This window comes from Apodemus sylvaticus, chromosome 8 (genome assembly GCF_947179515.1).
Source record: "Apodemus sylvaticus chromosome 8, mApoSyl1.1, whole genome shotgun sequence".
NCBI lineage: Eukaryota > Metazoa > Chordata > Mammalia > Rodentia > Muridae > Apodemus > Apodemus sylvaticus.
Genome location: NC_067479.1, coordinates 24,397,105 through 24,420,059, shown reverse-complemented (window position 1 = coordinate 24,420,059; position 22,955 = coordinate 24,397,105). Strand labels below are relative to the sequence as shown.

General features: G+C 41.8%; 1 protein-coding gene across 1 annotated transcript in view; it reads right to left on the bottom strand.

Annotated features, from left to right (window-relative positions):
* Tbc1d4 (TBC1 domain family member 4) overlaps positions 1–22,955 on the bottom strand; it is a 187,852-nt gene that overhangs the window by 63,755 nt on the left and 101,142 nt on the right. The window contains 4 exon segments of the mRNA XM_052190783.1: positions 2,048–2,180; positions 5,863–5,967; positions 9,790–9,879; positions 12,315–12,917. Coding sequence (XP_052046743.1) covers positions 2,048–2,180; positions 5,863–5,967; positions 9,790–9,879; positions 12,315–12,917 — 931 coding nt within the window.

The following is a 22,955-nucleotide window of genomic DNA, read 5'->3' as shown; positions in this document are numbered from 1 at the left end:
GCACTGTGCTGTGCTGCTACAGAAAGCAGAAATGATAGACTCAGAAAACTCTATGGCCATTCTGTGAAACCCAATGGTCAACGATGTTTCAATCTTAATACACGTGTTTTCTCGTGTGGTTTTTAACAGATATGCTACCTACCTCTGCTAGTCAATAAATTAGGCTTGCATTTACCAGGATGCATCTGGATATGGTGGTGCATACTTTTAATCCCAGAACTCGGGAAGTAGAGGCAGGAAGATCTCTGCGAGTTAGAAGCCAGCCTGGTTTACATAGTGAGTTCCAGGATAACCAAGACTTCATAGAGAGAGACCCTGCCTCAAAAAATACATAAATAAAAAGGAGAAAGAATCCATGCCAGGTCCAGAATCTCTTTGTTTCTGCCCTTGGACCAGGACACATCTCTCAGCTACCCCTCCCATGCCTGCTGCATGCCATGTCCCCCACGGTGAGGATAATGGACTGTAAGCCATCATCCGAAACTGTAAGCCAGCTCCAATTAAAGAGCTGCCGTGGTGGTAGTGTTCAGAGCAATGGAACACTGGCTAAGACAGGAAGGTTTCCAGTACCAGCCAAGATTTCCTTCTTGGTGAGAGGGTCTTAAGGGCAACCAGAGAGCTGTTGGTCATCCTCAAGGTATGAGAACCACCTGAGACGTGGCTTGAAAACGGCTTCCACAACTCCCTCACAAGTTCGCCCTTTTTCTCATATGTAGAGTTTTGACAAGTTTGCGAGCCAATCTGCAGAGCATGCACTTCCAAATAAGCAGTTGTTGGTAAATAAACACTTAGAATTAGTAGGTCCAGGTTGTTAGCAATCACTTTTATAATGTGTTTTATTTTGTTTCTATCTTTTGCTTTTTTTTTTTATCGGAATAGGTATTTTCTGTTTTTCAGGATTAAAAATGCTTTTCTCTTTTAATGCTTATTTTTATTTGGTTTTTGTACACTGAGGACTTTCTTAGATCTAGATGAAATATCTTATGATAGACAAATGGAAGGGGTCCCTCTCCCCCTGAACAGTTAACTAATCCTACGTAATCGTCTTCCACATAGATTATAACCCTTCACCCACCATACAAATACACACACACACACACACACACACACACACACACACACGCCTTCCATTTCGCCACATTAACTCCATTTGGTAAATATTTCCTATGTTGTAAAGTAATAACCATTCTTTAAAAATCACCCTTATAGACTTTAAATCCTGGATATTACCTTGAAATAGATTTAGATCGTAGAGTTATGTGGATATTCAATAAATCTACACCTTAGCACACACTTGTTTAGTGCCTGTGGGAAAGAACTCAGCTAGAATCCTTACTGTGAGGGGATCAGCCTTACTGTGGAGTTTGCCCTGTTTGCATCCATTGCAACGTCTCTCATCCAGAACTGCGTGACTTTGCTCACATGCCTGTCTTCTCTGGCAGACTAAAGGTTTCTGGAGGCACAGTGCATGTCAAACATTTCTGTATCCCCAGTACATCCTGCCTGGCCCACAGAGGACAACGGACCAGTGTTACTAGACAGCAGCATCTCAGCACAGACAGAGTTAAAAACAAACAAACAAACAAACAAAAACCTTGCTTCGTGATACCATTTCCATTATCTTAACTCTTCCAAAGATTCTAAAAACCAAATAAGTTTTGCTACAGCTCTCAACTTTCAGAAAAAAAGAATATATCACCAAGCGAAAGAGAGAACAAAGGAAAAAAACTGAACAGTCTTTAGGGAGTTTGCGTCTCTCCCTCACTCAGCCAATGTTTGCTCAGTTCCCACTGTGCACATACATAACCAGGCATAAGAACTGTGGGAAATACAAGCTCTTGGCTTGAGTTTGCCTTCAGAAGAAAAGAGGGAAAGGCCAGCAGACAGAAGCAGCTGATGGCACAGTTGAGTTTGACTAGGCTTGAGAAACGCTCTGGGGGTTCTTGTTCACAGCGAAACAAAGAACTATTCAATGATAGGGGGGGACTTCAGGGTGTCAAGATGCCAAAGCAAACTCCTCTCACGCCAAGGCCATGTTCCGTGGTACCTTCGATTCTCTCACAGAGCTTATGCAGAGAGTGCATGGGGCAGGCCTCACACAGCTTGATCTGCGTCTTGGCACTCTGCAGCGCCGCAGCCGTGCTGAAAGCCTGCTTCAGAGTCAGCATGATCTCATCCACCTACAAGAAGGAACAAAACTTGTGTCTATAAAAATTGGCTTTCACGGAAACATTAAAAAAAAAAAAACAGCAGCAACGTGAGCCTTTTAGATGGCTGACTGAATAATAAATAATAGAATTCTGATGACTAACAGAGCTGGCGGAGAACAAACGGCGAGTCTGGAAGTCAGATCTTTCATCCATATAATTAAAAGCTAGATAAAATAAGACCATTGCAGTCTGAGGCATATAATACGGATCTCTTATTGGATTGCTATTTTCAAGTCTCACAGGCGGCTACACTATCGCAGACAGTTTAATTAGCAGATCAAGTCTTTGCTTAATTAAATGACTTATCAGATAAAACATCTCTTTGGAAGTTTCCTTGGGTATATATATATATATATATTGGGAACAACAAATTAGAGTCAATGTTCAATTGTGTTAATAGGCGCCTTATTCTTCTAGGTTGTTCTTAGTGTAAACAAACCTCTGTTTGACTGGAGCACTGAGGATAACTAATCTCACGTTAAATACCAGTGGGGAAATCTATGAATACTGTTGGCCTTGTGGTTACACTGTCTGATTTATTACCATCTTATTTATAACTTGTGATTCTAAGTTCTTGCATCTAAATTCCTAAGAACCGGCTCGCGCGCTGTGGGGCCAGCAGCCCAGAATGGGCCAGCCTATGTTCTGCCTTGCATGTGGACTGACTGTCTAGTACTGAGTTACTCTTTTGAAGTAGCTCTTCATCTGCATCAGCATTTTCTCTGTGACATGATCACTAATGGAAGGGGAGACGTCCCCACACGTTGTAGGATTCTGGTAAAATTCTAAAGCCCTTCCCTCTCTCCATAGTTAAGTCTAAGAATGAGTTGCTCTAAAAGAATATTAATGTACTTCTTTATTTAAAGGGAAGAAGAACCCAGGATATACAAAAACTTTACTCCAGTAAAACTGAAAAGAGACTTCAAAAACCGAACCAATCAGACATCGTTGTTGTCCTTCGTGGCATGAAAGGCCTCAGAAAAGCATAAACACTCTATAAAGATGGATTTTCAATAAATTTAACCTTATACTACAATTAAAAATAAAAATTGGCCATTTTCAGAACTAAAAGTATTTAATGACTTTGTGTCTTTACTTCACTAACTTAGTTTTCTATTCAAAAGAAATTTAATTATTTATGCATATGATTCTATATTCTATATGATTCTGTATTTCTTGTTTCTCGTTTATGTCAGACACTGCAGGGACTGTCAATGGATTTAGTAGTACATAGTATATAATATATATATATATATATATATATATATATATATCATGTGTATATATAATTTTTACTTTAAATATATAACATATACAAATTCCTTACATATAAGTACTGTGTGTGTTTCTGTGTATGTCTGTGTGTGTGGTGTTTCTTCCTTGAATGTTCCTTGTGAAGCATTTCCTGTAGAAATATGTCTGTGTTTTCTCTACTTCCTGATGAAACAAGAAGCCACTTCAATGTGACTGCTAACCTCTCTTTACCGCAAATATTATTAAAACACTATTAAAAATCCCATGTAACCTACAAAATATTACATGTTTCCTTTTCTAAAACCCATCATTTTTTCAGACAGCCTATAAATTCTGTCACAAGGTTAGTACACTTAAAAATTTCAAATTAGAATATTATAAATACAAGGAAAACATCACAGGTCATGTCAAAAGGGCAAAAGTCAACGGACAGGCAGAACAAAATGGACATATGGACAAAAAGCAAGCATTCTTGGCAGTCACTAGCTGGCGCAGTTCCCGTCACTCGAAACGGCATGAGATCAGACAGAGAACATTCATTCATATTAATAAGATGATCTATAGTGAAGATAATATCTATGGATATAATATGCCATGCTTAAGTATTAAATTTTAGACAAAAAAATAACTGAAGAGCATATAGCCATCTTTTGCTAGAAAGTGCCTTCAATTTTCAAGGCACCCAGTGAGTGCTAGCATTTTAACAACTGCTAACAGGAGACAATGCTCGACTAAAGACGCTAACTGTTCACAGGATGGAGCGTCCCCTGTACATATTAAATTGAAGCCTCTGAAGCACACCCACCCTGTGTTTGAAAGTTCATACCACTGTCCTTATGCCCAGCCGTGTCCCATGCCTCCTGTTCTGAGACCAAACAATAGCAATTCTTGTGTTTTTCTTCAAATAAAAAACTTTTATAAATTAGTTCTGTTTCTTACAACATTGGTCTGTCTTCCTCACCACCTTCCACAGAACCCTCAAACTGGACTCTGTCCCTTATCCATTCTCCACACAATGCTTGTTCCTCATAGGTTAAATATTTATTTTTTCATTTACATCAGATGAGAGAGAAAGATAACCTCTAAAATATAAACCCCATCCTTCGATTGGTATACCAATATTTTATTAGAAATATTCTTATTATATCACTAAGGATTAAGTTCACATAAACTCTAGATCAAGAATAGCATAGATCTTTTTCTCTTCTTTAACTTACTTTAATTATACTGTAATTGAATATATTGTATGTGTGTTTGGAGTTTATGAGGGTTATTAGTAAATGTAACCTTTTTTACTTTCTTTCAATCCATTTGGAGGAAGAACTTTGAAGAAATGATATTTTCTATAAAACGTAAGCATTTGTGAGACAAGGTGAACTCCTCCCGAGGGGTAAGAAGGGAAAAGCCGGAGGGGAACATCTCAACCAGTGCACAACCTGGAGGGACCAGCCCTGCAACTGCTCAGTTCACAAACTCACTGCAGTTGTCTTAAAGAAGCAAAAGGAAATTGGAACTGTCTGTAGCCGATGCGCCGAGAAGACTGGTCAGCAGGTGCTAATCGGGAATATTTTGTCTTCTACAACTGCCAGGCCACTCCCTCAGCAAGCTGCCCCACAGGCGTGACTGACTTGACTCTTCTTGTACTGCTCAGGGCCCAGCCACCCTCTATTTCACAGGAAGTGCTTGTTAGTTAGATTTTTCTTCTAACTTGCAATTCTGATGCCACAGGTTGCGGTTAAGAATCTGACTGATAAAATTTGAAGAGAGAGGCCTTAAGGTGCTTAGCTTGGATTTCTTGTTAAAATTAATGAGACCCACACCAAGCCTGACAGTGCCTCTTGGAACAAGAAGGCACACACAGCCAGCGAGGTCTGTGGCACCGGCCGGAGTATGGATGCGGAAAGGCTGCGTACCCAGCATCTTCTATCGCTATTGGCAGTTTCTAAAACCAACAAGACCAACTAAGCCCTGAAAATGAAATAAAGCCTGAAAATAAGACCATAAATAAGTGGGTTTTACCAAATTCTCCCTCCTGAGCAAGGGGTACACTGAGCGCCTCTGTCTGTCCTCAGACCAGGACAGCCTCTGACCTTATGAACAATGTGATCATTCAGTCATGGAAAGGTCAAAAACATGAAAGAAAAAAAAAAACCAGAAAAAACAAACAACAAAACCATGGTTGTACAATACTGTCTGTTAAAGCCAAGAGAGTGCCTACATCTCAACAGGTCACGATGACCTGTCTGTGGCGCTCCACTTTTGTGCGTCCCTCCAGAGTATGAACATCTCTCTAGGCGGCCCTTTCTTGCCCCATTGAGGGCTGGTCCCCAGCAGATGAGACTTCCGTAAGACAGAGGGATCCACTGGCAGAGGCCCCGGGAGGTGGCATCCCACTTACCAGAGACTCGTTGGCGCACTGGAACACGTAACAGATGTATTGGCTCAGCCCCGGCTCTGGAGACTCCCGGCAGATAAAGCCAAAGTGATCGACATGCTTTATTCCCTAGGTGAAGGGACAGAAAGACAAGCAGTGCTTATGGGAATGCGTTCTGCAAAGATCAGTGTGATGTCTACACTGTCCTAAGTCCACAAGTTTCTCCCTCCTGGCCATGAGACAGAAGACATCGTATCACAACAGGCTCATAGAATACCCTTAATGTAACGGATAAAGGGAGATGTCCACTCAGACGCTTTGCTCTCTGTGCTACCGTGATCCACTTCCTGTAATGAAAACATGCTGTTTGCCTGTAATGAGTTTTCAATGTACTGTCCTAGAACAGCAATCAGTGATTCACCACCAAACCCTTCCTACTCTATGTAGAGCTATGGAACTCAGGAAAAGTACAAGTGACAATTCTCAAATTAAATACACAGTTCCATAAAGTTCGTATGGAACTTGCTGGAACATTTATCAATTTATAGATACCCAAGGGAACACATGAAGAAAGATTGCTCTTTGTGTTCACTCTTCTGTTCATTATTGCAGATACCAATTATCCACATTCACAAATCGCTGTACTCATCTAAGACAAAGGATTTCAGCTAGATTTACTTTAATTAAAAATTCAGCCTTTGGGATGAGACGGTTCAGCAGTGAATTCACTTCATGTACAAGCCTAGAAACCTGGGTTCACTCCCTGGAATCCACATAAAGGTGGAAGGAGAGAATTGACCCTCTGACCTCTATGTGTGTGCCCTGGCATGCACACCTGTGCATATGCACTAATACACACTAATAATACACACTAATAAGATATAAATAGGTTTTCAAAATAAACTTCTTTTTCTGTTTGTTTGTTTTGTTTTTTTTGTTTTTTGTTTTTTTTTTGAGACAGGGTTTCTCTGTGTAGCCCTGGCTGTCCTGGAACTCACTCTGTAGATCAGGCTGGCCTCAAACTCAGAAATCACCTGCATCTGCCTCCCAAGTGCTGGAATTAAAGGCGTTTACCACCACCGCCCGGCCCAAAATACACTTCTAAAAATGTAAAAATTGAGTCTGGATACACACAGAGGCCAGTAAGCAATCAGCACCTTATTTCAATAGGAAGCCCGGTGATTCTAAAAGAAAGGTTAGGGGTTGGGGAGATGACTTAGTGGTTAAGAGCACCGTCTGCTCTTCCAGAGGTCCTGAGTTCAATTCCCAGCAACCACATGATCTGTAACCATCTGTAAAGAGATCTGATGCCCTCTTCTGGTGTGTCTGAGGACAGCAACAGTGTACTTACATACATAAAATAAATAAATTTTATATATGTATATACATATATATTAAATATATTATAAAACATATTAATAAGTATATTATATATATATATATATATATATATATATTTAAAACGCTAAGTTGATAGAAAATACTAACTGTATCTGATATCACCTAAATTCAAGAAAAAAAGAAAAAGTCCTTGGAGACAGTTTGCACTTAAATTTTGGGTCGATTAATGACGTAAGTTTGAGATACCTGGGTGGGGGTAGGGAGTTGTTGTTGTGGTGGTGGTGGGGTCTTTGTTTTCATTACAAAATAACAAAATGGTGCCCACTTTTAGAAAGGTGTTAGCTGAGAAGTCACTGTGGGGGTTAAGAGTGTTCTACCCACAGTGGCCACTGTTCTTCCTTTTTATAACATACTCGATCTATCCAGCAGGCATGGCAAAAAAGAAATCAGCTGAGAGAAGTGAGACTGTAAGTCAAGTAAAATGAGTTCTACCTGGCACAACTCTGGTGAAAGAGCTTATATTCCTGGCTTAGTACTAAATGGGGACCTCACGGGGACTCATTAGCTCAGTGAGTCTTCAGATGTTGACAATGCTTCCAGGAAAAAAAAAAAAGCACTCCCTGACTTCTATAATGACCAGAAAAGAGTCACACCACTGCCCTTTCAAAGAAAGACACATTTGTAACTGGAAGGTATTCAAAAGCAGGCCAGTCACTGAACAGGGCTACCTTGTATCTATTCATCTCCTGCAAGGAAGTTATAAGACTGCGTGGAGAGAAGGCCAACCAGCCACTGCTGTGACAGGCTGCCTGCCCACCACTTCCTTCTTGCTGCTGGCCATTTTGTGAACCAGAATAGCATAACTCAGAGCTGATCCTCAGTAAACAGAAGAAGGAGATCATATTCGAACTTCCGCATCCGCATTGTCTTTGTGTGTGATTACGTTCGTTTGGTGGATGATCAAGGCACAGGGATACTTCCCGAGCAGCCTAGGGGAGGCAGAGGCAGGAGGTGCTGCCTTCAAGGATGCCCTTGGCATGACTTAAACATGGGTGACGATCACTTTCACAGCCAAACTTGGCACCGGCGAGCTATAGAGACGGGCTCACTCCCAGTGGCCACCTGTACTGAGCACCTAAGGGCTACATGAGCATCTAATGTCCCACCGAATAAGACATGTTCTCACCATGAGTCACCAGCCCCTGGAAGACTTATGCTTTTGTGAGGACCTTCCCATAAATGGACAACTACAAGAATATTTAAGTATTTTGGAGGAAGTAAAATCATATACCCACAAAATTTCTGTGTTCCTTAAATAAGAATTTCAAAGTTTGAAATATAACCTTTCTATATTCAAATGCTACTGTTTTCTAAGTTGCTAGAGTAGAAAATGTTTAAGGCAAGAAAATTTCTGATTGCAGGAACAATATCAAAACAAGGTAATAGAAATGAAGGTATATTAGCTAAAGCAAACAACTAATAGAACATAAAAAAAATTCATGTCACCAAAATAAAGTCATAATGTCACACCAAAAGTAATATTGACTCCAAAATTCAAATAAACATTTTATATATGTGTGTGTGTGTGTGTGTAAATATATATGTATAAATATATGTCTTTACATATATATATATATAACATGTATGATTTCTCTATGTTTAGAAGTATGACCCTTTGTCTTTAACAGATGAGCTATCTCTCCAGCTCATATTTTTCAATATCAAATGTAAAAATCCTGTTAAAAAAAAACAACACCACATTCTTTTAAATCACTCTAAGTCACAGGACAAAAACAAAAAGTAATTAATTGTTCATCCTACAGAGATGCCTTTGAATATGTAACCTTTCCACGGTTTAACTTAAATACACCTTCTTTGCTGACATGCTTACAATATATTTAGCTAGCTCAAACTTTGGGGTAGATGTTAAAACATTACTATAGTTCCTGACTAATATTATGCACGTGTGTTTCCATCATTTACTAATTTTGAAGTCATAAGTACATATTTTATGTTGTAAAAAAAAATAAGAGAACGAAAGTACCAAAAGATCCTTTTCAAAATCTACCATTTATGGTCACACACACACTGAAAAGACTACTTCTCCTTTTATCACCTGTCGTGGGATAAAGAACAAATATATCTCAGTGACGCCCACAAGACCCACAGCCCAAGAGTCTGAGGAACGCTCTCACTGTGAGGTCTTTTCAGAAGAATTCACTACCACAAAGCTCCCCCCAGTGGGAGAGACTGAATGAAACGTCACTATGTCAGAGAACTGAGGAATAGTGGGTGACAGACACCGCAGTCCTGGGAAGGAGCCTGTTGCCATAGAGGCAAACACAAGAGTAAGCTTTAACTGTAAGGACCAATTTTTTTTTTCAAAGTGTTTTTCCTTGAATTGGAGTTCACTGATGGAGCAACCGGCCCATCACGTGTAAGAAAAGTTCTAGGTTCATGCCTTAGGGAAAGAAAGGGGGGGACAATGGAGGGAACGGAAAATACTTAATGTAAAGCAATAACATGTGACCTCTGTCCGCCCAGCTGTTGTGGCTAATTCTAGAACGTGACAATTGCTCTCTTCAGACTGTGCTGTGACGTGATACATACCTGAGAACAAGAGGAGATATCTTTGAAATTCTTCTCTAGCACAACTGACTTAGTGTCTGGACTGATGAGGTTAATCTCAAAGCGGCCGACCTTTAAAGGTAAAAAGAAGTACTCCAATTACTTCAGTTTCAGTTCTTGGGGACTTCGATTGTACTTGGCAATTAAATATGCAGCAACAGCGATTCAATGACGTGGTCCAGACAAACCTATCTCACATGTGTTCCTCTATGTGTTCAACCCAAAGTCAGCTGTCTCAAAACTTTTCTCTCCTTTGTAGTAAAGTTAAGTGACCTAAGATTCTACAAGTCAAACCAACGAATAGAAATCCTTTTTTAAAGGATTTAAAGGAATTAACAAATTAATTCCTTTTCAAAAATGTGCAGCCTGGGCCTGGAGAGTTGGCTCAGAAGTTAAAAGCACAGATTGCTCCTGCAGAGGACTCAGGCTCAATTCCCCGGTAGTTTACAACTGTCCATAACTTCAGTTCTGAGAGATCTGAGGCCTCTTCTAACCTCAGCAGGTACCAGACAGAAACATGGTACACATACAGATATGGCATACGCAGGCAAAACACTCACACACATAAATAAATAATTCAAAAATAAAACTTTTTCAATATGCAACCTTGAGTCAAGTCTTGAATCTTAAAGTCATCAATTATTAACCTGCATTATAAGATGTTCTCAAACATAGTCAATAAAATGATACATAAAATATATATGCAATAAAATATATATATAATAAAATATATATACAATAAAATATACAGAACTGGGCTAAGTTAAAATTTTAGAAAATAGATATTCCAAAAGGCTGACATAAAGAATTATGACTGGTTCAGAACAACTCAGGCAGCCCAGAGAAGAGGGGAAACTGACTTCACACATACTACAGAAAAGTCACACACACTCTGACCATAAGCCTAGATGGGGACCTTACAAGACCACAATAAAAAAATGATCCAGGCCAATGACAGCACAGAATGACTCCAGACCGTCCCCAAAACAACAGTGTATATTCAATCCTGTAAGGGAAATGACATTTCCCATGACCCTGTACATTTTTAAACTATTTTTAAAATAAAAAGTTATATTATAGAGGGACTAAAAATGTGTCCCAGAAGCTAAGAGCTATGCAAACATGGGGACGTGTATTCAGATCCCAGCTCCGACTTAACAAGGTGGTCTAAGTCTCCGCTCTGCGACTCTTCTCTCTAGAAGAACTCACTTTGCTCTCTTCCATACCAAATCCTGCTTCCCAAGATCCACACCTTAAAATCATTGCTGAGACTCTGGTTTTACTAAAGAATGCATTTAGGAGTCAACCCAAGCCAAAGTCTGCTGATGGACACTTAGTATCCATCGCATGATTCATCTCAGCCGTTTAAGAGAAGTCTTTCATTCTCTCTGCCTCTCCGGGGCCCATGATGCATCTGTGTTCTTTCTCTGATTCTTCTGCCGTGTGAGGAGAAAAACGAAGGTAGACGTGTTGGCTGTGCCTACTGAGGTAAGCAAAAAGAGAAGAGAGAGAGGTAGTGCGGGACTACTGGGGGATAGCTCTGTCTCAGATGCAAGCAAGAGGACAATTCCCAGAGCCCAGTTTTAGAGAAGAGAAGAGAAGAGAAGAGAAGAGAAGAGAAGAGAAGAGAAGAGAAGAGAAGAGAAGAGAAGAGAAGAGAAGAGAAGAGAAGAGAAGAGAAACACAACCATGACATAGTGAAGTGCTTGTAAGGCCAGTGCTGAGAAAGAAGAGACAGGTAAGTAACTGGGGCTCTGCTAGCTAAATCAGCCTTGCATGCTTCCAGAGTTCCAAACCAATAAGGGACCCTGCCTCAAAACAAAACAAGGTGCTTGATGCCTAAGGAATGGGACCCAAAGATGATCCTTTGGTCTCCACATGCACCCAGGCACGGATAGATAGCACACACACACACACACAGACACACACGCACACACACACACACACACACACACACACACACGCGCACGCGCGCGCGCACGTACACGCACACACTGATCAGGAAGGAACTCCCCCTGCCCAGCGTCTTAAGAAGCTGCAGGCCCACTATTCAGCCATTAGAAACAATGAATTCATGAAATTCTTAGGCAAATGGATGGAGCTAGAGAACATCATACTAAGTGAGGTAACCCAGACTCAAAAGATGAATCATGGTATGCACTCACTAATAAGTGGATATTAACCTAGAAAACTGGATACCCAAAACATAATCCACACATCAAATGAGGTACAAGAAGAAAGGACGAGTGGCCCCTGGTTCTGGAAAGACTCAGTGAAGCAGTATAGGGCAAAACCAGAACGGGGAAGTGGGAAGGGGTGGGTGGGAAAACAGGGGGAGGGAAGGGGACTGATGGGACTTTCGTCCAGAAAAGGGGAAATCATTTGAAATGTAAATAAATATATCAATAAATTAAAAAAATTGTTAAAGGAAAAAAAAAAAGAACTCCATCATGCTGATGGGGAATGCTACAAAGAAGCTGCAGGCCCAAAGCTCCCAGCCAGCCTACCTGGAAGAGCATCGTCCGATTCTTCTCCGAGTCCGAGGGCTGCACGTGACTGGGCGCGCTTGCGTGCCTCCTCCTTGGCTGTGTTTTCTGGTTGTTGTCATGAACCTTCTTTTGCATGACGCCTGTGACACTGCTGCACCGAGACCTGAACTCCTGCTGTTCATCAAAGCCACAATCTTCCAAAATCCTCTCTGGGAAGCAAACCCGAGAGCTGGCTAGTACGGGTTGGCTGGCCAAGGCAGGAAGGCCAGCCAGGGAGGACAGGGCACGGGGGCTGCTGACTGTGCCATCTGCCTTCTCGGGCAGGCTGTCATCTGGAGACACAGGAGACTCGGCCTCAAGGACACCCATCTCGTCCCCCGGGTCGCCACCTCGCTCGCCCTGCAGTTTCAGCCGCTGCTGCTCATGCAGGCTGAACTTGTCCTTGCAGTCATCAATGAGGCTGGAGGGCGCCTTCTTGTGGGTCACGATCACCCGCCCGCAGTAGAGCACTTCGAACTTCTGAGAGTTGTAGAAGGCGTCCTCGTTATCTTTGCTGGGTTTGGAGTCCTCCTTCATGGCAGCCTTGGATAACTGCCTGATGCTACTGATCACATCCGGAACCTGAGGAAACAATGGAAGGCCTCCTTTTAGTGGCTATCCTAAGATCATTTCTGTTTACCTGAACTGCTGGGAGCGCACCAAATAGATTTTTTTCAAGTACTGCCGCACCTACAGGAGACAGAGTTGACAAAGGGACACTACTCTGAAATAATCTGCTTCCGGAAAAAAAAAATTGAAATTTAAAAAGAGTACTCTATTTTCCCACTTTAACTATACTATCAGTCAAGCAAGGTGACTTGTACCTGAAACCCCTTGTTGGCAGTCTGAGGCAGGAGAGGTTGTACGAGTTTGAGGCTAGCCCAGGCTATAGAGGGGGATGCTATCTCGAAAACAACAAACGTACTGGTTTGTCCAAAACAGACCAGTTTTGTATTTAGGCCAGGGAACCTTCAATAAATGATTCCTTTTACTCATAGAAAAGTTGGAATGGGCCTCTGCTAGAAGAAACTGGCGTTCAGACAGTGAGACTAAAACCGGATGCCCTCATCAGGATTAGCAAACTAAACAACAGGCTTTACTGAAGCAACACCAGAGAACTAAGCTCGGGGAGTGGTGCAATTCTCAAACACCTTATGCAGGAATATTACAGGACACAGGAATTTACAAAATTCTTTAACAGCTTCTTAGGTGGAACCAAATGTCCACCTCCACCACTCTGGTACGCATGCACAGCCGCCTACAACCAGCACACCTCCAGATATTTTCAGTTCTATAGAACTGATTGTAAAAGATGGAATTTACATTTTCAGAGGATGGAGATGTCTGTCTTTATTTTCCCCCCAACTTCCAAAGCACCTAGCATAATTCCTGGATCATAGCAGATCCCAAGTATAAGTCCCCGAAAAATTCTTTCTATTGCTTTAGGGAAAAGGAACAACCATATTATTCTGAGGGTTGCTCTGTATTTTCACATATGTGTCTTGTCCTTAAATCTTCTAGAGAGCGTGTCAAGACCAGGATTTCTTCTTCTTCACACTGCTACTTAGGATTCAAGGCCAGGAGTCATTGTTTTAAAAACAATGTGCATGTCTGCAGGCAAGCATGAAGGTTCTCTGTGGAGGGCAAACTCCCCATACTCTTTGCAGTGACTTGCTATGATCTTCTGTCATATCACATATAACGTCAGGTGTTTTTGCTCTCAACCTGAAGAGCCCTCAGTGATGGAGAGTGAGCAGTTGACACTCAGCCCTACTGTATAAAGTACATATATTTCAGTAGGTAGAATACAGCCTTCGTCGAATGATCTATTCCTCCTTGTCAACTCTGTAAACTCAGTAAACACTCTTCATCTGATTACCAACCCAAGGATCCCAAAACCTCGAGAATCTATAGTATACATACTATATACTGTATATTGTATGCTGTACTATACACTACATGTTACATATTACATGCTACATACTACATACATGTGTATATAGTTATAACCTACAACTAATGTTTCTGATATATATATACAACAGAATATATATATGTATGTATCTATGTATTAGTTCCCATAAAATTCATATATATACATATATATATATGCACATTGTATGTGTGACTAAAGGCCACAAAGGCCACAAGGGGGCTACAACCCCTTGACCTAGAGTTAGGGATGATTATAAGCCACCAAGCGGGCGTTAAGAATCAAACCTGGATCCTCTGCAAGAACAGTAAGCTCTTAACTTCTGAGCCATCTCTCCAGCCTTTGTGGGAACCTTTTCTCATTACTAGCATTTAACTAACTTAGGTCTAGCATGAGAGTTAGATTCTCCAAGTGCACACAGCTCATCACCACTTTGGGCCAAGCCCTCAGGACTACTCTTCCCTGTCTATGGAGAATGGAGAACTCTGCAGCTGAACTCTGCAACTCTACAGTTGCCTGGTCTCTTCTCTGGGACCACAGAAAAGGGCTCCATTTACATAAGCAGAGCCTGCCATCCTGAATTCTAAACTCAGTGGGTAATTTAACCTTCCAGTAATTTAACATGTGTACACCATAAAAGTGATTCCAATTGCCTTTAATATCTTCTCCCAGACTGTGATTTACCACAGCTTCAGTGACCTGGACCACAGACGCTAACCACAAAACCAAGCAAAGGGTGGTCCAGCTCTGTGTGGGCTTTTTCGTATGTGAATGACACAGAGAAGGAAATTGAGCATCCTAGCTCAGCCCCTGCTTGTACAACCATCCCACATGAGAAAAGACACGCAGTTTATTATCATTACTGTGGGGACAGTGAGGTATCCACGGTAGAGAAATGAAATACTGGAGAAACACACACACACAGACAAACACATACACACAGGCAAGCGCGCACGCGCGCGCGCGCGCGCGCGCGCGCGCACACACACACACACACACACAAGACATTCTCTTTCTGCATTTGCTTATGGGGTCCACCAGAAACATTGGTTTTCTCCAGAAGTGGTACACACCTGGTTCAGTAAATTAATAGCATTCTCCTATAGCACACTACTAAATGTCATGTATTTATTATCTGTGCAGTTATGAGTACTGCTGACTAAATCTGAGTCCCCTGTGCATGCATGTGTTACATCTTTCTAACATCTCTTTCCTGTACTGTGACACAAGAGATTTATGTGAGAAAAATCTAAGATGTGTCATACCAGAATTCTTCTCTGCGACCATAAGAAATTCTTGGGCATGCGTGTGCGCGTGTGTATGTGTGTGTGTGTGTGTCCCTCTAAATTAGGAAGCCACAGCTTCTCCCTCTGCACATTGCTTACTTACAGTAGGAAGTACCCATGTGTTTCCAGAATATGCCCAAATGCTGCAGAGCACCCCACCACATACAGTCTAGCCATGCGTTCCAGTTACTTGTGTTGTAGCAACAAATATCCCTACTGCGCAGACACTGCCTGTAGCCCACACAGCCTGATTCAGACTTACAATTAATTCAAGGCGCCGTTTTTATTCTGGGCAACATTTACTTTCTAGCAGAAACAACTCCAGAAACCACGCCAGCCAGCTAGACACTCGGATGTTTATATCCCTTGGCTAGCTCTGCTGGTGTTTGCTCAACTTCCACTGGGGAGGGGCGTTTCACCTCTGCAAAGAGAGTTGTCTCAAGAATGAAAGGGTAACAGAGGATCAGAAAGAGCTCACTCAGAGAGCCAAAATCTCTGAGTCTGTCTCTACATCAGTGTCACCTAATGTTAAGCCAGAAAAGGCCTACATTGTTGGAATTATTCTTTTCCAGCAATGCATTATCATTTAACAGACAATACATAGAGGGGAGCTTTTCCAAGTGTCTGGTTCCATTTAGAAAATACCCAGTGCCACCTTTAGCTGGTATTTTGCTGTTACACCTCCAGGGACTCAGTAAAACAACGGACTTAAGTACCAAGACTCGGGTATTAATGCAATCCACACTCTAGATCTTTCCAGATCCCTCGTCCCTCAAAGTACTATACCCTCCTTCGATGCCCTGCTGCTATTTATCAAGTAAGCATGATTATTTCATATATTCAAAAATATTGTTACTTTCAAATGACAATTTGCCCAACTCAAGAGAACACCAATTCTACCACTACTACACATCTGTCTAAACTTTAGACACTAACGGTTTCAGAAAACCCAAAATAAAACCCTGGCCTTCAAAAATCCCCAAGGAAAGATACCTTTGATCGGGAAGCGAGCTAACACTGGTGACTTCACAGACAGTAAGCAGTATGCTAGACTGAGGGGCTCCGCACTTTCCCGCTCTGGCCCTCTCCAGAAGCCAGCTGCAGTTCTACTGCTGCTGTTCAAAGGTCCACATTATCACTGTGTGGCCAATGAGAAGACTTCACAACCGTAATTGCTTCAAAAGTTAAGTATTTCCTGAGTGTGCAATCGGGAAATACACAGATTGCTCGGATGAAGGCGCCAAAACTTCAGCTTTTTTTCCCCAAAAAAATAAAAAAGAATCTCTTTCTTTTTGATGACTATCCCCTTTCTTCTGCTCTTTACTCGTGTCTAGCATTTATGAATTTTATGACTACATTAATGATTTATGGATACAGATAAGAGGAGAGTAATCTATAGGATGAGGTCATTTCCCTAACAGGGCTTCGAGAGACTTCAGCAAACATTTTTAAATGAATGCAAATGAGAACTTAAGAATATACAAAATAACACTTTTGAAATATCAGTTAGGGCTCCCGGGTGGGAGCTGCAGCTGCTCCACAGCCCTCTATGCATGGGTCCTACCAAATGAGAGCTGCTCTCCAGGGAGTGCTCTGACTCCGGGCATGGAGGTGAGATGTCCACTTTCTCTCCAGTAACGATCCCAGGCAGGACCAGCCAGGAGCAGGCAGGGAACAGGAAGACTGGAGCAGCTGGGACAGGATCCTCCCAGGTACCATCTGCACCTGGTTTCTAAGGCTGTTCCACAGACCTCTGTGCACAGGTCCTACCAGCAGAGAGCTGGTCTTCCAGGAGTGCTGACACAGGCTTCCAGGGCCAAGGAAGTACAAGCTCCAGCAGAGACAGCAGGACCAACTAACCGCAGAGATAACCAGATGGGGAAAGACAAGCACAAGAAACTAACCAACAGAAAACCAAGGCTATACGGCATCATCAGAACCCAGTTCCCCCACCACAGCAAGTTCTGGATACCCCAACACATAGGAAAAGCAAGATTTGGATTTAAAAATCACATCACATGAGGCTGATAAAGGACTTTAAGAAGGACATAAATAACTTCCTTAAAGAAATACAGACGAACACAGGCAAACAGGTTGAAGCTCTTAAAGAAGAAATACAAAAATCCCTTAAAGAATTACAGGAAAACACAAACAGTTGAAGGAATTGAACAAAACCATCCAAGATCTAAAAATGGAGGTAAAAACAATAAAGAAATCACAAAGGGAAACAACTCTGGAGATAGAAAACCTAGGAAAGAGATCAGGAGTCATAGAGGCAAGCCTTACCAACAGAATACAAGAGACAGAGAAGTTTAGGTGCAGAAGATACCATAAAAAACATTGACACAACAGTCAAAGAAACTGCAAAATGTAAAAAGCTCCTAAACCAAAACATCCAGGAAATCCAGGACACAATGAGAAGACCAAGCCTGAGGATAATAGGTATAGAAGAAAGCGAAGATTTCCAGCTTAAAGGGTGACAGTAAATGTCATCAACAAAATTATAGAAGAAAACTTCCCTATCCTAATGAGATACCCATGAACATTTAAGAAGCCTACAGAACCTCAAATAGATTGAACCAGAAAACATTCCTCCTGTCACATAATAACCAAAACTCCAAATACACAAAACAAAAAAGGAATATTAAAAGTAGTAAGGGAGATGGGTGGTGGTGGCACATGCCTGCAATCCCAGCACTCAGGGAGGCAATTTCCCTGATGAACATTGATGCAAAAATACTCAATAAAATTCTTGCCAACCCAAAGGACACCATCAAGAGGACAGATCGGCAACCAACAAATTGGGAAAAGATCTTCACCAATCCTACATCAGATAGAGGGCTAATATCCAATATATATAAAGAACTCAAGAAGTTAGACTCCAGAAAACCGAACAACCCTATTAAAAAATGGGGTACAGAGTTAAACAAAGAATTCTCACCTGAAGAACTTCGGATGGCGGAGAAGCATCTTAAAAAATGCTCAACTTCATTAGTCATTAGGGAAATGCAAATCAAAACAACCCTGAGATTTCATCTTACACCAGTCAGAATGGCTAAGATTAAAAATTCAGGAGACAGCAGGTGTTGGAGAGGGTGCGGAGAAAGAGGAACACTCCTCCACTGCTGGTGGGGTTGCAAATTGGTACAACCACTCTGGAAAGCAGTCTGGCGGTTCCTCCGAAAACTGGGCACCTCACTTCCAGAAGATCCTGCTATACCACTCCTGGGCATATACCCAGAGGATTCCCCACCATGTAATAAGGATACATGCTCTACTATGTTCATAGCAGCCCTATTTATAATTGCTAGATGCTGGAAAGAACCCAGGTATCCCTCAACAGAAGAGTGGATGCAAAAAATGTGGTATATCTACACAATGGAGTACTATTCAGCCATTAGAAACAATGAATTCATGAAATTCTTAGGCAAATGGATGGAGCTAGAGAATATCATACTAAGTGAGGTAACCCAGACTCAAAAGGTGAATCATGGTATGCACTCACTAATAAGTGGTTATTAACCTAGAAAACTGGAATACCCAAAACATAATCCACACATCAAATGAGATACAAGAAGAAAGCAGGAGTGGTCCCTGGTTCTGGAAAGACTCAGTGAAACAGTATTTGGCAAAACCAGAACGGGGAACTGGGAAGGGGTGGGAGGGAGGACAGGGGAAGAGAAGGGGGCTTACGGGACTTTTGGGGAGGGGGGGGGGCTAGAAAAGGGGAAATCATTTGAAATGTAAATAAATTATATCGAATAAAAAAAAATTAAAAAATTTCAAAAAAAAAAAAAAATTCTTGCCAACCGAATCCAAGAACACATCAAAATGATCTTTCACCACTATCAAGTAGGCTTCATCCCAGAGATTCAGGCATAGTTCAATATACAGAAATCCATCAACATAATCTACTACATAAACAAACTCAAAGAAAAAAACCACATGATCATTTCATTAGATACTGAAAAAGCATTTGACAAAGTTCAGCATCCCTTCATGTTAAAAGTCTCGGAAAGATCAGAAATTCAATTACCATACCTCAACATAGTAAAAGCAATATACAACAAACCAGTAGCCAGCATCAAACTAAGTAGAGAGAAACTCGAAGCAATCCCACTAAAACCAGGGACTAGACAAGGGTGCCCACTATCTATTCAATATAGTACTTGAAGTTCTAGCTAAATCAATTAGACAACAAAAGGAAGTCAAAGGGATACACAAATCAGTAGCCTTTCTCTACTCAAAGGATAAACAGGCTGAGAAAGATATTAGGGAAACAACACCCTGCACAATAGTCACAAATAATATAAAATTCCTTGGTGTGACTCTAACCAAGCAAGTAAAAGATCTGTATGACAAGAACTTCAAGCTGCTGAAGAAAGAAATCGAAGATCTCAGAAGATGAAAATATCTCCCATGCTCATGAATTGGTAGGATTAATATAGTAAAAATGGCCATCTTGCCAAAAGCAGTCTACAGATTCAATGCAATCCCCATCAAAATTCCAAATCAATTCATCATAGAGTTAGAAAGAGCAATTTGCAATTTCATTTGGAATAACGAAAAACCCAGGATAGCAAAAACTATTCTCAACAATAAAAGAACTTCTAGGGGAAATCACCATCCCTGACCTCAAGCAGTACTACAGAGAAATCACAACAAAAACTGCATGTTATTGGTACAGTGACAGGCAGATAGATCAATAGAATAGAATTGAAGATCCAGAAATGAACCTGCACACCTATGGTCACTTGATCTTTGACAAAGGAGCTAAAACCATCCAGTGGAAAAAAGACAGCATTTTCAACAAATGGTGCTGGTTCAACTGGCAGTCAACATGTAGAAGAATGCAAATTGATCCATTCTTATATCCCTATACAAAGCTCAAGTCCAAGTGGATCAAGGACCTCCACATAAAACCAGACACACTGAAACTAATAGAGGGGAAAGTGGGGAAGAGCCTGGAACACATGGGCACAGAGGCGTATACCCAGAAGACTCCCCAACATGTAACAAGGACACATGCTCCACTATGTTCCTAGCAGCTTTATTTATAATAACCAGAAGCTGGAAAGAACCCAGATGTCCCTCAACAGAGGAATGTGGTACATTTACACAATGGAGTACTATCCAGCTATTAAAAATAATGAATTCATGAAATTCTTAGGCAAATGGATGGAACTAAAAAATATCATCCTAAGTGGGGTAACCCAATCACAAAAGAACACACATGGTATGCACTCACTGATGAGTGGATATTAGCCCAGAAGCTCAGAATACCCAAGATACAATTCATAGGCCACATAAACCTCAAGAAGAAGGAAGAACAAAGTGTGGATGCTTCAGTTTTTCTTAGAAGGGGAACAAAATACACATGGGAGGAGATATAGAGGCAAAGTGTGGAGCAGAGACTGAAGGAAAGGCCATCCAGAGACTGACACCCCCCCCCCCCAAGGATCCATTCCATATACTGTTACCAAACCCAGACACTATTGTGGACACTAAGTGCTTGCTGACAGGAGCCTGATATAGCTGTCTCCTGAGAGGCTCTGCCAGTACCTGACAAATACAGAAGTGGATGCTCACAGACAACCATTGGACTGAGCACAGGGTACCCAATGCAGGAGCTAGAGAAAGGACACAAGGAACTGAAGGAGCTTGCAGCACCATAGGAGGAACAACAATATGAACCAACCTGTAACCCCCAGAGCTTCCAGGGACTAAACCACAAACCAAAGATTACACATGGAGGGACCCATGGCTCCAGCCACATATGCAGCAAAGGATGGCCTTGTGGGACATCCATTAGAGGAGAGGTCCTTGGTCCTCTGTAGGCTCAATGCCCCAGTGTAGGGGAATGCCAGGACAGGGAAGCGGGAGTGGGTGGATTGGTGAGCAGGGGAAGGGGGGAAGGGATGGGGAATTTTTGGAGGGGAACCCAGAAAAGGGGATAACATTTGAAATGCAAATAAAGAAAATATCTAATAAAAAATCAATTAGATCCATTGTTTACAGTTGATGTGAGCCTAGCGGATTGGTTCATTATCAATCTTTTCCTAATAGCTGGAAGTGGGCACTGCAGTATTAAAATGAAGGGGAATTATAAACGCTGAAGGAAAAATATTACAAAACAAGTCAAATACACTGAAAGAGTTGTCTATAACTGGGAATAGCAGTTCAAAGTAGCCTCGTCCACATATAGATAGCATGGAGTCCGTCATGTGAATAACATATGTCTTAGAGCCGTGGTTTTCAATCTGAGGGTCGAAACCCCTTTGAGGATCACATATCAGATGCCCTGCATATCAGATATTTACATTACAACTCATAACAGTAGATAAAGTAGCAGCAAAATACATTTGTATTTGCCACCCCCCACCCCCCCACCCTCCCCACCCCCCCCACCCTCCCCACCCCACTCTCCACCCCACCCCACCCCCCACCCCCGCCCTGTAACATGAGGAACTGTGTTGAAAGGCTGCAGCACCGGGAAGGTTGAGGACCACTGCCTCAGAGGAGGGTAGGTCTTTGTAATCCTACTCTGCCTGAGAGGCAAGATCATAAGGGTGGGAGAGAGGGCTGGGTGTGAAGCACACCTCTGCTGGCCCAGAGGACTGGAGTTGGGTTCCCAGCACGCACGCATAATGACACACAGCCTCGTGTAACTCCAGCTCCAGGAGCGCCTGATGCCCTTTCTAACCTTTGCCGGTACCACCACTGATGCACACAAGCTCCACATGAACACACTCTAAATTAAAACAAACAAAAACCAAAAAGTATCAAGAACATGGATTATCTAGGCAGCGTGAGGACTTATAAAGGGATAAAGTGAGACCAAGGACTTTAAGGAAGAGTGGTTGGGTAACTCACTAATGTCATTTCTATCGGGCTTCATAAAAATTTCATCCTCAAACAATGGAGGATGACAGGAAGTGCACACACGCCCTGAAGCAGCCTGTTGGTGTTAGAGAAACACGACCAGTCTTAGCTACTTTTCCATACTCCGTTGCCTTGACAGCACACCCAGGTCACACAATAGTTTTAAGCGAGGCCGCCTGAATATTTATAGATGGTATCTCCCCATGCAGCCAGACTGATCTTAAATTCTGAAGCTTGTACAATCCATAACCCTCGACCTCAAGGTAGGTAGAGCTATGCTGTCACGTATGGCCTTGTGTTTTTTTTTTTAACTCTTTCCCACAATTCCTCCAGATTCTTTGCATTTGCCTTAAAACCCTAAGTTATTATTTCAAAGTAAAGGTCCCACAGTAAGGTAAAGTTTAATGCAGGGTGGGTGCAGAGTCAAAATAGACCAGAGCAACAGAACAATGCTAAAATCATAGAGTCGCAAAATGCTGGGTGCCCTTAAGAAGTCTCTGGTCTATCCCATCTTGTTTC